A 17,343-nucleotide genomic window follows, 5' to 3' on the forward strand; every position below is an offset into this window, starting at 1 on the left:
AACACTTTAGAAGGATCATAACGCGCGATCAGGGATTCTCCATTACCACATTTTAGCTTTTTATACTTTATAAGCGTAAGAAAGAGAGGCATTAACGTGTTTTCTCCATATCTTCTCTTGCAGTGAAAATAAGATAACGACAATCTCCGCGTATAATCAATTAAAAGAAGATAGAATTTTGGAAACTGAGTCTCAGGGAAACAAATAAATAACAAAATCATATTACTCATTTAATACAAACAGAATTATAATTATGCTTAATTATAACAGTAAGACGTAATTACGTGATGTATTAAATTTAATTACAATTGTGAGCAATATCAAAAACGAATGATCATGATTAATAATCTCTCCCTCGGCATTTTCAACGAAAACGAAACTTCAGATTGGCCATAGAACCTGTCATTACAATTAAGACCGCGGGCTGCGGGATATCCTATTAAGTCGTAACATTTAACGCGATTGTGCCGGGTAATTTTATCGGGACCGAGAATCGGCAGACAATCAGACGCGCTTCTCTCTCCTCGTTCGATGAACATCGGCGGTGCCCCGTCCGCGTGCGCGCGGCACGGGCAATTTGCACACACGCAGGACGTTCACATTTAGTCAGCGGGAGACTCGACATTCGATTGCGGTTAGCCGCTCGTGTCTGCCGTTGGAAGCTGGATTTCCAAAGACGATTACCGACGGTAAAGCAATTCATTTGCGTGCGACCTCGAAATTAAAGCGAATCGCCGTGCCCGGCTGCAACGGCCTCTCGGTCCAGCTCTTCGGACCAAGGCTCCGGCGCCGTTTGAATTCCGCTGAGCGACGCACGAAAATCTTGTTTATCCTGCCGGCGCGACGCGGCGCGACGGTGTGTGCACCCCTGCGTACACAGGGGTGGTAGCCTCGTTAAGGCACGACCGCCTTGTTCCGACGGTGTGTATCCACCTCGGGAAATGCCGCCGGAAAATGTCGACCCTTTCCCGACGCGATCCCGCACATTCCGCGCGAAACGCGTCAACTCTGAAACGTCTTCCGCTATGCTCGGGCGATTTGCCACGTGAGCTATCTCGCGCGTTATGCGCCGTTTATCGTGCACGATAAACGGATGGAAGAAAAAACAAAATAAAAATTTTTCTAATAAATGAGGAAGTATTTGTTGCATGAACGTGGCAAGAATGTTGTTGCAAAAATAAATCTTTTTGTTTAATAAATCATTAGAAGATAAATGTAACTAGAGAATATTCGAGAAGAATATACTGAAAGGACAGTTTACATAAAAACGAAATTGAATATATAAATTTTGGAATCTCTTTCCTTTACTTTGTTTTTTCCAAATAATATCAATTCTGCGGAATGAAATGCTGCGGATTGTTATTCGCAAAAAAGGGATTATCCGGGCCTAAATGCCGCGATTCGCGATTGAAAGTAACCATTAAACGAGGATTAAGCGGCAATTGTTTCTCGATGTTCCTAAAAGCACCCCGTGGAAAAAATGGCACCGCGCAAAATGGAAATTGAGATGGGGATTATATTATGCCATTCGGATCGGCGAACTTGTAGCGGGAATCAATTTTATTTCCACCCCCTCCCCTCTTTCCCCCGTCCGCCCTCGTCCACACGCCCGAAATATCCAGGGGGGTGGGTGGGGAGGGGGGGGGAGTTCGAATTGGAAAAACACTGTCGAAACCGGGTTATCTTTTATTGCGTTATTTTTGATGGACGAGAAAACGCTACGGCGGCGGGGGGCTTGTAGATATCGAAGGCTCTCCTCCCGACGAGGAGATCGGGAATACCGTCGCCGGAATTTACAGCGCTGCATATCAATTTCAATAAGGGATACGTCACGGACGGCTCTGCGGTTATAAAGTGAGCCAAGTACGTAATTCACCTTTAATAAAATAACCGTCAACCGAGGACAACATATTTTTCATGGCTCGTAGCGCAAGAGCGTATCTGGGCAAAAAGAGAGGAATGGAAAAGAGAAGAAGAAGGGTGCGAGTTCTGGGTGAGAATGATGAATCTGTGCAATAGCGGTGCGGTGGTATCTCTTATTGAAATTCGAGCTATATAATTTCATGTTTTAATGTCATTGCTTGTTAAAATTGATATATGAAATATTATTCGAGCAATCAAGAAATTTCTAACTGTTGAAATAATTGTTGCAGCTACGCTACAGCGCAGTTGTACGCGCACCAAATTTGCATCGCCCGGTCTGCAATTTGCGAAATTTAACGTCCCTTTTATTGAAAGTGCGCGCGCACTCGCCTATTGGGGCCGATGTCTCGAGTGTATATTAGCTTAATTGAAACGCGCCGTTAATATAATTGGTATTGCGTAATTAATGCTGTAAAAACACCGGGTGCGCGAATATACTCGCATTTGATATTTTAATTTATGCCCGTCCGCTTTTACGCGATCGTTTCGCCGCCGACGATCGGAATTATCGCGAATTATGCGAGCACGAAAACGAGCGAATAAGAATTAACGCCGGCGAGAGTGTCGACACACGGTGAAATATAACAGGTACATCCCTGTCGATCAGTCTCACCCCGTAAACCGAAAATAAACGAAATTTAACCGAAAATTTAACGCTGGATTCACCGCGCGTCCGCTGTCTCGTAAAGTCAAAATCTGCTCTCGGAGCTTTTGAATTTCAAAGTTTTCCCTTCGAATCCTCTCCACGTCATAAATTTCATTTTCTGGATTTAGTATCTATTTGTAGAATTCGCCTGAAAATTTACCCAAAAGTTTTCGTCTTAAAATTTACAAAATCTAATTTTGACACAACTGCTGCAGTTAAACACGCACATGTGCAAGATGCAAATAATTTAAATTACCGTGTCGCTAAATTCCACGGAAGTGGAATTTGCTAGACGGAGGTGCCGTTATTTTTGAGGGGAGAGACTCATGTGGCGTGGAAGTGGGTGGCAGAAGGGCTAATGAAATTATAGGCTGACGCGCGGGATAATTTCGGCGCGATCGGGAGGACATGTTTGCTGGTACTCACCGACGAACAATTTAGGTGTTTGGCGACCTGCATGGCGTAATTGGCGGCGCCTCTCACCAACGCCCAGGGTGAAAGCGCGCTACCCGACATCAGAACGCCCCGATGAAACAGCAGACCTGCAATCGAGTCACCACGTTGATGTCACGTACAGTTTCGTAAGGTTTTGTTACGAGCCTTTGCAACCGTGATAGAGTTTTAACTTTGTAAAGGATATTAATTAAAAGTCGTTATTTTCACTAATAATAATAAATAAATAAATGGGAGTCTTCCGCGGTTATTAAGACGTTATTAGTAAGTACTTTGGCTTGAGCGTTTTGCTCGGCGCGGAAACTTAAGTAGAGGTATAATTAATTACAAAGTATACTGTTAATAATTATTAACAGTATACTTTGTAAGATCTTTAGTTCCCAAGTATTTTCCCGCGTCCATTATTATTGTTCCGCACGCAGTTCCAGCAACGTCGCGATTCTTGCGTCCCCTTTGTGTACACCAGAAAATGTGTTTCCCCGGAAATACTCTGCATCGTGAAAATTCTATATCTTTAGAATCGCTGCGATTCAAGACGCGATTCCCGGAATCCGTGCGACGCGTGGAGGTCTCTTTGTGTCGCACTTTTCGAAAGGTGCTCGCGCTTTATCTCAGGATCTGCAAATCGTATCCCGTAATGCAAAGGTGTTTGTTCGCGCGGGAAGAGATTATATATCGCGACGCAAAATTGAATTTCGAGATGATTTCGAGGTCGATTCCCTTCCGCGGACGGAACTACGATATTACCTGAGTAAACGAAATACAATCCGAGTTTCAATGCATAGTAACGAATACTCATCCCGACCGCTCGATAGATTTATTTCCAATCAACGACTTCCATTACGACGTTATCAGCGATTTCCGCTTTAAAGATGAGGGGGCAAGACTCGCCAAACGTGGCCATATACAAGATGTCTATAAAAAAAATAGATAAATGGACCGCGGTATTAAAAAATCTACAAAATCTAATTTCGACACCACTGCTGCAGTTAAACACGCACATGTGCAAGATGCAAATAATTTAAATCGAAAATCAAAATAAATAATCGAATTCCCTTTTATAGAGAAAATTTAAGCTGTAATCTGCCTTGTATCAGCATACAAATTATAAAAATTACTTGATTGATTATTATTTTCCATATTTTTACACTGGTTTTTATGTCATTATTTCTATGTTAATGTTACGTAAAGGGGAAAATTAATAATTAAGTAAATGAACTCTTATTTATTTTCCTGTGCTGTTGAAACATCCTTCTATTTAATTAATAATTTTTATTTCTTGTAACAGGGAAGCCGAGGGAAAATAAAACATTACAAGTTTCTCTCCTCGGTATTAATAATAAAATGTACGTAATATCTTGGTACAACAAAGAGTCGAGCAGGGGTTATTAGTCATTAATTTTCTCATCTCACACGTCGCAAAATTGGACATTACGTAAGACATGAATAGACAAGAGAGTGCACGGTTTGCAGCGCGAAGAAAATTAAGGCGGCAGGGCGAACACGACGGTTACACAGCTTCGTCGTGTTAGTTCGTCTATTATTTAATACAGAAGACTGGGATAAGTCGGTTAATCCCAATTTTGTGAGTCGTTAATCTTGATATCTCGAGAAGACGAGAGATTCTATGAAAGATGCTACATATACCTAGAACTCGACGTTTACAGTGTTAATCAGAAGGTATATGAAAACTTTTTTTATTGATTATTCATAATTAATTAATCTATAACCGACAAATTTTGTCTCAATTATTTCTATATTGTTATTTCATTATTAATATATCATATTATCATTTTCAATATTATTATTACTAAATTTTTTATTTACTTATTGTAAATTATATAATTATATATTATTAATTTGCCCACAATACAAGAAAAATTTGTTCGATAGCCAATTAATTTCCTCATCTCGTTATCATACTCTTGCAATATCTGTGTTAAAGCTATAAAGTGAAGGTCAAATAAAAAGCGACAGCATTGTTTTTCCACGTGTAATCGTAGCTCGGTCGGCCGGCCATCTTTTGATATTCGATGGAATGTGTCTTCGGGAGCGATCTTATCAGCCCGATACACGTCGACATCTGATTCGCTCTCATTCATTTAGCGAAGGAGATACCAGGGTAAACTCTGAATATCCTGGCGGCATCCTCGACGTATTTCCGACATTACAGAATCAAGATGGCCCCGTTCTTCCGATATCCGTCGTCGTTGAGAGGGACGACACCGAACGATAAGATGGTGTCGAAGCTCGCGACATTAAAGGACTATTAAAGGATTATCGCCGGCTCAAATTCCGTCGCGTTACTTGGATTTAATGGCAGGTCTCCATAATACCCAAGGATTAATTAATTCCTTCGAGGGAACAAGAGATCCCAGGAGCCAGGCGTTCGACGAATTAAAGTTACAGGGTCAAAGGAAACGAGAAATTGAGAATATCAGGAATATCAGGATTTAAAGAAAAAAAAGAGAAAATTAAGATTACAAAAAAAGATTGAAAACCAAGAAAGTTAAGTTTCGCGGGATTGAAGCAATCGAGAAATTGAAAAATCGTGAGATCAAGATTTGAGAGGAGAAGCCAAGAGTCCAAAGATTCAAGCGTATAAATTATTCAAGGCGCAGAATCAAAGAAAACGAGAAACTAAGAAATAAAAAATTAGGGATTTGTGAAAGCCGGGATACAAGATATGAGGGACAAATGAGATGCACATATTCAATGAAGGATAACGGGAAAGAAAAATGGGGATAAGAGAAACCTAGATCAATTATAGAAATCTGAATTAGAAAAATCAAGGAATTTAAATATTTCAAATTCCAGAATACTGAAATATCACGGATTGTTTTAAATTTAGCAATTGAGAGCAGAAATTTAAAGAAATCTAGAATTCTCGGAAAAAATTAAAGATTTAACAGAGAATTTAAACTTTATTGTGCTTTATATTATTTATCACCGGAATCGCGGTTAGTTCTTGCGCGAAAACAGTATTAACTAAGGAAGAGATACAATATAATTTTTTAGCCGGATATCGCTCGCTATTATTCTTCGTCGTATTCTTCGATGAGTCACATAGTAGCCGGTTTTATCAGAGCTCGAGAGAGGGACAAAAAATAGAGTATCGCAATCTGTTTCGGAACCGCAAAGCTTATCGTCGGAGGACCTTCTGGATGATAATTCACTACAGCTGCGAGTTGTCAATGGTGGTGGGGCCAGCTGATTCCTCCATAATTTATGGCGTCTGGTAAACCACCCCATTATTCCTAGCTCCTCCGTATCATTGTCTCAGTGCAGCTTCTCGCTCTTCGACCTCTACCCTCCAACCTCTCCCGTTTCCCTTCCTCTCGCACACTCTACCGTTTCTACGTGACATTATCTGTTTCCATGCGACGCGACAAGAGAAACAGCTTTCTATGGGTCGATCCAAGACAATAAACCCGTTACAAGAACATTTTTGTACAAGTATCCGAGTTCAAGAGACTTTTCAAAATACGCGTTTTATTCTCTCTAAATAAAACTCTATGCGATATTTTGTTATCGTGATATGTGTACAAAATGTATTTTACACATATGTAGATTAATTGCATTTTCCGTGAATTTATTGGGAATTGTGAGTTAATTTCGTTTATTAAAAATTGTTTGCAGTTTATTTATACTATTATAAAGTTCGTTAATATAGATTATTTGCTTTGCACTCATTTTTTATTAATTATTTATGGAATGTATCACGGAAAGAAGCGTTCCTGTGTTAATATTCAATTTAAGAACATTGCGAGAATGGAAGCTGTGACTCACCGTCAGGAACCGCGTGGCTGGTCATCAGGAAGTTCACGCAGGCGGCGCCGGTGCCGTGTCCCACCAACGTGACGTTTTTGGGATCGCCCCCGAAATAACCGATGTTCTCCTGTACCCAGTGTAACGCTGCGATCTGGTCCATCAGACCGTAATTCGCCGGTGAGCGTAAGTGCGAGTCTGTGTTGGCGTTTAGAAAGCCTGCAATCAAAACAAGCCCCGCTTATGGTCAAGCGCAACGCTCCTGGTGTCCATTATCGACGGTTACGGCTAGTATAACATCACCGTGATCGCACCGGAATTACCGCCGATGGGCTTAACTCCAATCGTCGCATGTCGCGGACTATCGAATGACAGATGAGATAAATCGTGGGATACAATGAAATTGGGATTAGTTATATCTATATGGGAAAACTGAGAAATAAGAGAGGTATATAATTCTAGAGATATAATTCCAGAGGTATAATTTTAGTTATTAGTTTTATTATTTCTATGCTTAAAGATACAATTGTGTTTAATTGTTTAGAAAATTAAATCTTAAAGATTTGTATAGCAAATTATTTTTATCCATATTAATTAATAATTGATTCAATCATATTGTTTCCGTATTTTATATATCTTTTTTATACAAAAAATAGTAATATTATTTAATGGTTATTAAACGTTTTGACAATATGCTAGTCAAATTAACTACAACAGATTGTTTTTCTACGTTCTAAAAAATCCATTTTTATGTTTGAAATTATAACTCGTTTTAGAAATCCCAATACGATTCAGATTGTTGTGCAAACTTAATTTACGCACATATTGCTTAAAGTTATTAACTGATTTTTGCAACTGTTTGTTAGGTGAATTATTTAAGCTACCCGTGCCGAGCACAGCCCTCCCGTGAAAGGGCTCTAAATGGCTGTGTGGGATGTAGAGATTGGCTCGCGTCTGGCGAGCAGCCGGTATGATTTAGTGTTCAGACGCGTATCACGTCCTACTTTGTGTATCGTTTCGCCGAGCGTGATATCGCTATCAATTGGCGGAGTCGAGGTGATATTTATGACGGCCGGATGGCGCCATTGGCGACAGTCTTACACGATTTGTCGGGTTCAGCATTGTCGTGATACGCGAACCGTGTTCCGACTTTGTCCTCGTCGAAATACATTCGTCAATAGACCGACTTTACTCTCCTTCCCTTCCGTTTCCGCCAAATAAATCTGGATTCGTAAATCTGCCAGCGTTTCAGGTTTGCGCATATTTATTTTCGTATTTTGTTCCATTGAGACGGGTTCTCCATATAGTCCTAGCTTACGGTTGAACACTGGAATACCAGTCCCGAGGCACGAAGAAATTTCGATACACTATGCGCTCTGAATAGTAACGAGATGATTCCAGTATACTTTTCATTACATTGTACGGTAATTGTGGCTAATTTTCTCTTCCTCCTCCAGATCCAATTATAGAGTATGGGAAAAATTGGTATATACGGTTCTTATAACTATTCTCACGTATAACGATATTGCTAATTAACGAATAACTTTTAAAAATTATTCTTCAATTATTCAATTATTAATTTTCTAATTAAAACGAAACCTAGAATTATATCAGCAGTGTCAGCTGTCCATGTAGTCAATTAGTTCCAATCTCTTTTAATACAGATAGAGGATGAGGAAATTAGATTAGTGCTAATCGAATCAGGGGACCGGCCCTTCGAGGGTTTTCCTTTTCCCTCCTTTCATTCCGAAGCCGAATTAAATCGCGTGAGCGGCGATTGTTGTTGCTGGCAAGTTCGGACGTGATATTTCACCGCCTCCAATAAGACCTCTGCGCCTGGTCGGTATGTTTGCTCCGTCGCGTCGCGTCGCACGAAACGCCACGCCATTAAATTATCCATCATATTTACCCGCCGACATACTGGAGATTGTTCTTCGCGGAGCTAAGAGGATTATTCCCATTATGAGCCGCCGCGTATATACTTGCCGGTGCGCATTAACTTTAGGGCACTCGGTACCTTAACAAGGGAGGCGTTACTGTCGCCAGGATCTAGGTCAACGATGTTGCGCCGACTGTTTCCCGCCAGCCTTGCCAAATCGATAATTTGGAAAGCCATGCTGAGTGGAAAAACGCCCAACTTTCCTCTTTTCGAGTTTCCTTACAGGATTATGTAGGCCCACATCAAGTCCTTAAAATTAGGTAGGATTAGTATTTCTTGCAGATTGTTTAATAAATGTCCGTCTGAGCCAATTGTTGAGAGTCCCATTTTTATGTGTTTTCTTTTATAATTCTGTTAATCTGATTTTTTGCAATGTCTTGTTAGACTATTAATATACAAACTTACCGCTGTATCATTTTCAGGAATTTCTGTATTATTGCAAACAAGATTGAGCTATATTGATATACCTTATTTAGCCTTATACAAACAAATTTTCTCATAAAAAATAATCCTTTTGATAATATTATGCTCATAGATGCGGATTTTTTACAAACTGTGCAAATAAATTTTGGGGATTTAAAAATAAAGTAGATAGATAGATAAAAGTTTATTTACAAATCACAGATATCACGACTTTGGAAGTCGATGCAAAGATATAAAGGTGAAAAGACACGCTAAATAAACGTCTCGTCTTTTAATTTTACTCTTGCAGACTACGTTTTATAAATATCAGTCCTCGTCCTCCGCGGTCAACTGAATTCCAATTAATTAATTAAATTGAATTGTACGTAGTGGAATATCTTTCCATTAATTTGCTCGTGACATAATTATTGTTCAAAAATTTTGCAGAAAGTATTCGTATCTTTTACGTTTCCTTATCTTTCCTTGAACTTCTTACAGTTTAAAGTTTTAGAAGAGATTGCGTTCTCTCATCGCTTGTTGTATCTGTCTGCTAAGACTTTCATTCAATCGGACGTTAGTGACGCAATCCGATATTGATCGGATTGTTGAGAAGTGTGATTTTCGTAGCTCTTTCAGGTCTCTCTTTGGACTTTTGTGACGTTGAATTCCTAGTAGGATTAGAATTTTCCGAGACTTTTGTGTAATGGGACGTTTGCATCGCGCCTCGTACAATCTTCCCCATCTTACGACGTGTGGGTGGCGCGGCGTCTCCTCGTTTTCTCACGGCTTCTAGCCTTCGGGCAATGTCTGGTCCGATCCAATAACGATTCTTCGCGCTCTACGTCGAAACGGGAGGAGCGAGGAAAAAAAAACGCACAAAGCTCTTTCGCGCGCGCTCACACGCACCAGAGAGGTGCGAGAACATGAAAGCGGAATAGAAATAAAGCACCGGTCATGTCCCATTTGATATTCAACCTCCGGCGTATCTGTCGCGCTGCGCTTCCGCGTCTCCTATTCTTCTCGTTACAATGGAACTGCTGAACGCTATTCGTTGATTTAAATTTTCCGGTACACGCTGGTATACACCCGCGCGCGGGCGAAGAGAGAATCTAGGGCTCGGTCGGGATATCGCCGGTCGGCGCGGCGCTCACAAAGCGCCGCATCATTTTTCCGAAACGAAGGAAAATGGAAAAAAAACCGGGGGTGCGCGAGGAAAAAAAACTACTACGGCCGCGCTGCGGAGTGGAATTTCCTGGGCGTCGCCATTTCAGGCGCCGCTTCCCGCTGTGGTTATTTTTCTCGCGGCTCTTTTTGTTTTTCATCTAGCTATCGACAGAATCGAATTCCAGAATTTGGATTTACTATTTGCGCTGTCATCGTGTGTCACCTTTCGGATTCGTTCACGAGAAGTGTATCCTTAATGCCACTCTCCTCTCGCCATTTTCTTCCGTAACACATAAATTGTTTTTTTAGCGTTTATTTTATAGTATTTTACGAGAGCAGTGTGATTAACTGATAATTAAATCTTAAAATAATTTAATAAAAGTCCAGCTTTAATCTAAAGCAACAGTTTCTTTATATTCTTTATTCCGCTTGAATTTCGTGGTTTTTAATTTTCTTTCGTTGAAATTTTAGGGCGAGAAGGCTTTAAGACACCCTGTATGCAACGAGGGTGATAGACGAGAACAGCGGAGCTTGCTGTCGCGTCGAAGAACAGGATGAGTGAGTGAGAGAGAGAGAGAGAGAGAGAGAGAGAGGGGGAGAGGAGAAAGAGAGGGAGAGAGAGGGTGGAGTCAAGAATTTAGTTTGGTGAAACGGAAGACCTGGCCGTAATGAGTTTCCTATTAGATTTGGTTGCCCGGGTTGCCAGGCAACAACCCGGGTCGCCGGAACTTGCAATCCCCGTGGCGTTCGCGGCCAAGTTCTCACCACCGTTTTCTTCATGGTCTTCTACTTTTTTCGCGGCTTCTTACGCGCGCGGCCAGCGAGCAGCGTCGCACGTCAAATGTCACGGGATAACAAGTTCTGTCTAATGGCGTTCTCTCGCGGCGTAATGCGCGCGCGAACATGGCAGTCTGCATCTCGGACAGGCGAGTACGTGTTTTGAACTAATGACAGAATTGACCGGTTTCAAGGACCGGTTACACCCCGACACCCCGACTCCGGTCATCCCTTTGGCAATCGTAGCCTCTAGTCTAGAACGTTGCTTGCGGATAGAGCAGGAAAATGGAGTAAACACACTTAGTGTTAAGTGACGTTGGTGTAACCGGCCCTAAATAGCTAATGAGCTACGGTCGACTGGCTCGTTTCAAACCTTAACTGCTGCGAGGTAACGTTTCACACCATTAAGCGGGCAACTAACATATGTGATTTATCTGAGTTCCCGAACAGTTCGCAAAAGTTATATCTGACTCAGCAATCGAGATTAATTATCGAGGTTTAACGCAGAAGGGAGAGAAGGAATGTGTACAGAAACTAAGAAATGATAAATACATATATATTAAAAATCTAAGAAATTGGCGATTCCACAGGAAGCGAAGACAAACAATTAGGATCTGCATCCGTACGGAAATCAAAGATTTTTGAAGGAGTTAGAAATTGGAAGTTTTATAAGGCAAACCGAAAGCGTAAAGAAATTGAAAGAAACTAATGTTTAGTTTAATAGGTCCCGGGAGTCGGAATCCATTATCCAATAATTGAAGGAATTAGGAAACTATTTTAAGACTCCGAGGAGATAAACGCGTTAACGATTTACAGGTTGAAATTCCCGAATTTCAAACGTCTATTCACATCCAAGGATAGACAAGATACAGAGGTCCTAAGATTCTCAGGTCCAAAAAACAGGAGATTTGGCTCTCCTGAAAATCCAGGATTCCAGGACTGGAGGGATCTGGATGTTACCGAACTGGGACCGAAGGCATCTGTCACGACTTACCCAGAATGCCGAGTCTATAGTTGATGGTGACGACGACGACGCCTCCGTAACTCGCCAGGACGCTGCCGTCGTAGGGATTTCCACTGCTCCATTCGTAGCTCTCGCCGTGCACGAACACAATCACAGGATACCTTCTGCCACCGCCGTCCCTCGCGCCGGCTGTAATCAATAAAATTATCCTGTGATCGATCGACAGTCTCGACACCTGATAGTTCACGTCGCGCGGCCTTAAAAGGTCATTTTTCAGTCTTTTAAGGTTCTACGAAGTTTTGACAGTCGGGTAAAGAATTACCATGTCCTGAGGAAATGCAAACTTTACCCACCGGCAATCGAACGGTCATATCCTTTAGGATCGTAAATTATCGCGTATTTGAAAATTCGCAATTTGCAAGTAGCTACGCCTCGCATAAAGCAGAATATATTTGAAAAATTTAAATGCACAGGAAAGAATTATGATTTTCATCGATGAACAAACACACGCATGACTGAATCGAATGAAATCGATAAATGATTACTACGAATTGTGCTGCTACATAACGTAATAGTTAAGACGTTATAAAATAAACTGTTTCATATATTACGTACAAATCAAGACAGATTTGCAAAATTTAATCTTTAATATTGTCGTAAAGATGTACATGGCATATATAAGATGCGCGTAATATGCGAAGGATTTCGATGCTCATTCGAGTTTTGTGCCTAATGGACAAGCTGTGCGTGTTGGGCGACGTGTCGCCTATCGCTTTTGATGTAATTAAAACAAGCGGCAGCAACGGCGGTGACTCGTACACACGAAAGGGGTGCGTCAATCTGATTTGCCATGGTAATGCCGGAAGGGTGAACACGCGAGGGCGATCGCTGCGGCCAGACCGAGCACCGGTCATAATTCAACAAATCACGCGTCATCATCCTCGCGATAGCGACCCGCATCACGATCACCCTGTTGCCTTCTGCATCCCTTCCCAACGTCTCTATGAAATCCAACGACCCTATGACAGATCTCATCGATTAGTTTATAGCTAATCTATGTGATATTTTTAATAACACTGCAATAATTTCTGTTTCTGGATTTATCTTGATTATCAGGAAGATATTTTAGATTCTGTGTCCTCTCTTCTATTTTAATAACAGAAAGCCGCAATTGAAATTTTATATATAATTTTATACAATTTTCTAACTTGAGATGTTGAAAGCTGACAGAAATATATAACAAATATTAAATTAAAACTCGAAAAAATTAAATTCAATTTATGTAATTTTTTCCTTCAAGATTTATTTTCTTGAATATTTCAAAAGCAATTTAAGTTAATAACGTAAACTCTCTCGCAAGATATTGCGCAAAAGATGAAATTTGGGTATTCATTTGCACTCTTGATAGTTAATTTGCTAAGAGAATCTTGCAAGAATAAACATGTCGCGGAAAATGAACAGTGTCAATGCGATTAGGGGAGTAAACGGCCGCTTGATTGGCCGGCCGTGTTAATTAAGTGGCCATCCAGAACGATGACGATTCGGTGGCCAAATCAATTAATGGACCGCAGCTACGCTGGCTAATTATTATTTTCATTATCGTCCTTGTAGCTTCCTCACGTGCTTCCTAATTGGCGACTCTGCTGATTGGTCGAAATACACGTCCCCAGATACATGTTAGCTGCTAAAGCCCATTTTATACGGGTTGAGAATTCACAAGAGAATTATGTCGCTAATATAGTCTACATGTTACATCCGAAGTGCTGAATCCAACTAATCCCTTGTAATCCTTTTTGAATTTCTTAACGTTTCTACAATATCTTTTTGCAAGAAAAATAAGTCTTTCTCTTAAATTAATAATAAATAAAATTTTTACCCAGCTGATATTAATTTCTGAACGTCAACTGTTATCGCTAAAGCAAGAAATTCTGTTTATTTATTTTAATATTATTCATATTAAGTTGTAAAATGCTACAATTTACAATTCTTTTTAGGATTTCTCTAAGGATACGAAAATTATTCAGTAGTATTCGGTGCTTCAAGGTTTGGAGAACAAATACGAGAATACAGAATTTACGATACCTATTCGAGGAATAAAAATTGGAAACCGAGATAAGAAGATCTAACAATACGAAAGGGAGAACGCGGTTTATCTGGAAACGCCAAATTTTCGATATCAAATCCGTGAATTCGGAATTCGGGGTATTGAAGGATTTCGCAATCGCGGCTTTTGCGTTTCTCGTAAACAAAAGAATGAGAATCTCATTTCCCCCGTTGCGCGGAAGGGAAAATCGGGATTTCAACTTATCCGGCCTCGCGTGTGGCGGCCGCGATATATTATTTCGGCCGTGAATAAATTTACAAGCGCCCTGTCAATATTTGATGCGATCCACAAACAATTTGCTGGGGCGCCTCTAACGGACTTTACATATTCATAAAGCGGTGCTCCGTAGTTTGATATCGTGGATGGTAAACGAGAACTACCTGCGTTCCCGTTAGATCGCTTTATTTTGCAAACTCGATATTGCGTCCGCCTTCTTAGCAGCGCTTCCTTTAATCCTTTCAGTCTCCCGGTAACAGAGAAAACACATTGTGCATTCATCACGCAGGAATCGAAACTTTATATTTTCTAATCTGGCTTTGAAACTTTACGTTTATCAGGATTTAATTTTAACTCTCCTGTTGTCACAATATTCAAAAATATGCAGAAGCATCGAAAGAGAACTTACATATATATTAAATCAAAATGTGTGGCTTCAGTTTTTTTTTCAATTAAGCAGAATGAAGTAAATATCGAAATTTCGTTAAATTTGAATTCCCTGCATTGCCGCAATATTTGATATCCAAAATTGAACGAGTTTGAAAAACATTTTCATTAAATTCCAATAAATTATTTTTACGCATCAATATAAACACGCAAATATAAAGTGTTTGTTTACTACAAAAATTTGAAGAGTTTTAAATTTTCCTTTCTCTAATTCAATATTTTAATCTCAATTTTTAACTGTCGGACTGTATCTCAGTTCTTTCAGTTTTAAAATATCACGGCTGCATACAGAGAAAAGAGAAGAATAAAAGAAAATGCAAATAGAGAGAGAAATGCTAAAACTGAAAGCGGTAGGGTTAACGTCAGGATAAACCTGCACAATGACGCGCGGCAAGGTCGAGTGTAACTGCAGTGCAGCGCACTTTATCGCGTCGTCCTGCGAGTTACAGTGACACAGGCGGGATTACGGTGTACAGATAAGGATGACGACGGTGCGGTTATCACGGCTGCATTCATTGCTTGTATTCACAGCGGAATCGCCGCGGTAAAAGCTTGCATACAGTCCAGGAGCGACATGCACGCCGGATACGCTCGTCTTATTAGAGACGTCCTCACAATTGCTCTATGTGGCCACTCAGGATAACGACGTTTATCACCCTCGTAAATCTTATCGCACTCCCCCTTCCCCCGAATTCCTCTGCAGGATAATTGTTTGCTTCCGATAAAAGGAACTCGAATCAGTGTGTAAAATAGAAAAGTTATTAAAAACGAGGTGAGCTAAAAATTTTTTTTAAAGAGGACCTATACAATATATTATATATACATATTATATTAAAAAAGCCTACATAACATATAATTTTTTTTGGAGAATCCATTAACGGTGAGAAAATTTTAGAATAAAAATATATGGAGGAAGATTTGATAGCGTAATAGTAATTATAAATGTTCAAGTTACTATCAAAAATTGAATAACTTCACAACTTTGGATTCTAAGAGCCAGGTATCTCCTCCGATTTGCGAGGATTCTCAAATTCGACGATCATAAACGCAGCTCTCTGTTGTAGCGAACTCGTTTCGCTACAAGAGAGCTGCTATCGCGAGAGTTATTCATAGTAAATTCTTCTCAATATCGGCTTAACCACTCCTTAATTTTGTCTATATAAAATCTATCATTTTCCGAATTTGACGCGCTTTAGTACGCACGAATGAATTTAAAATCGATGGGAAAAAATGACATTTTTTTTCTGCCGCTTTTGCATCTCATTTTTTGACGCATCTCCGCATTGGGACTACCAATTTTTTCGGACTGGTTGGAATATCGAGAGCGTTACATCATAAAAATGTCGTTAAAAGTTTTTTATTGCGTCATTATTTTCTTTAATCGAGAAATTCGAGGTGGAAAATTTTCAGGAAAAGGGAATCGGTAGCGCTACCGGACGATGACATGAACGCGGTCGCAGACGGCCTGTCGTTATTTTTATGCTCGACACTACCGCGTCTCTTGATATGTTAAAAAAACACGTTCAAAAAAACTTTCTCAAATACAGTTTTTTCAGTCTTCTTTTTTTATTTACTTTCCTCCGCAAACTTTCTTTATGCAATTTCACAAATACACTTTGCTCACACTCTTTCACACCCCCTTACGTAATATCTCTATTCTTTGACATCTTTTTGGCAAAGACACTCGCGATATTTAAATAGAAATAATACCGTGAAATTCGGTTAACTATGTGTTCGGTCGTAAGTCTGACACGGGGATCGGTTTTCTTATCCGGCGAACAATCTTAAACTGCTTTACATATCCCCCTTCAGCCTCTTACGCTTGCGAGAGGGTGGAGCAAGTCTCCATTCGCAGAATCCGTTTCAAAGATATCCTAGCGGTGAAATAGGTCGGGAGAATGGAAGAACTGGGGAATCATTTAAGATTTTCGTACGTTTCGGATTTTCAACCTCCATCCTCTTATCCTGCGAGCGCCGATAAGGGGTGCGTAAAGGAGCATAAATGAGTTCCGTCATCGGTCGATATTTCCGCGTTGTAAAATTTCGCTGCTAGATATGTAAAAAACACTGCGACGCTTTTTTTGTTCGTTCGTTCGTTCGGCTCTCACGTAATCGGCCGCATTATGTGCGCCCTCGTCCCGAACAGTTGGCGGATAATTTCGGTCGAACAGCCCGAGGGAAGTTTCGCCATTATCTCGGAACGAGATTTTTCGAGCGCAACTGTTGAGATTTGTGTTTAAATAGTTATGGAGGAGAATAGAACGCACTTCAACGAGAAAAACAACGAGGAATCAAAGAAGTCAAATCTAAACACAATCTTTCTCATTCTCATACAGAGTAGATAATTTTGTAAAAGAAATTTTTGCAAATTTTAATTTGAGGATGTCAAACGCTTCAAGAAATTTCATTTTTTATAAAATTTTAGAGTACTTTATATCATTAAAATCGAATTAAAAAATCTTATTGTTATGTTTAATACAATCAATTAAAATAAGTATCTCCTGTCATTAAAAGTTAAATTTCATGTCATTATAAGTATT

At 40.1% G+C, this 17,343-nt stretch overlaps 1 protein-coding gene across 1 annotated transcript in view; it reads right to left on the minus strand.

Moving 5' to 3' along the window:
- The window catches only part of LOC105457394 (neuroligin-4, X-linked), a 129,165-nt gene that overhangs the window by 7,727 nt on the left and 104,095 nt on the right, over positions 1-17,343 (minus strand). The window contains exons 2-4 of the mRNA XM_011702032.1: positions 12,067-12,225; positions 6,812-7,009; positions 2,996-3,111 (exon numbers count right to left, since the gene is read on the minus strand). Of these exons, the coding sequence (XP_011700334.1) occupies positions 2,996-3,111; positions 6,812-7,009; positions 12,067-12,225 (473 nt within the window). The remainder of the gene's footprint in view (positions 1-2,995; positions 3,112-6,811; positions 7,010-12,066; positions 12,226-17,343) is intronic.

Source organism: Wasmannia auropunctata, unplaced genomic scaffold (genome assembly GCF_000956235.1).
Source record: "Wasmannia auropunctata unplaced genomic scaffold, wasmannia.A_1.0 LD335244.1, whole genome shotgun sequence".
NCBI lineage: Eukaryota > Metazoa > Arthropoda > Insecta > Hymenoptera > Formicidae > Wasmannia > Wasmannia auropunctata.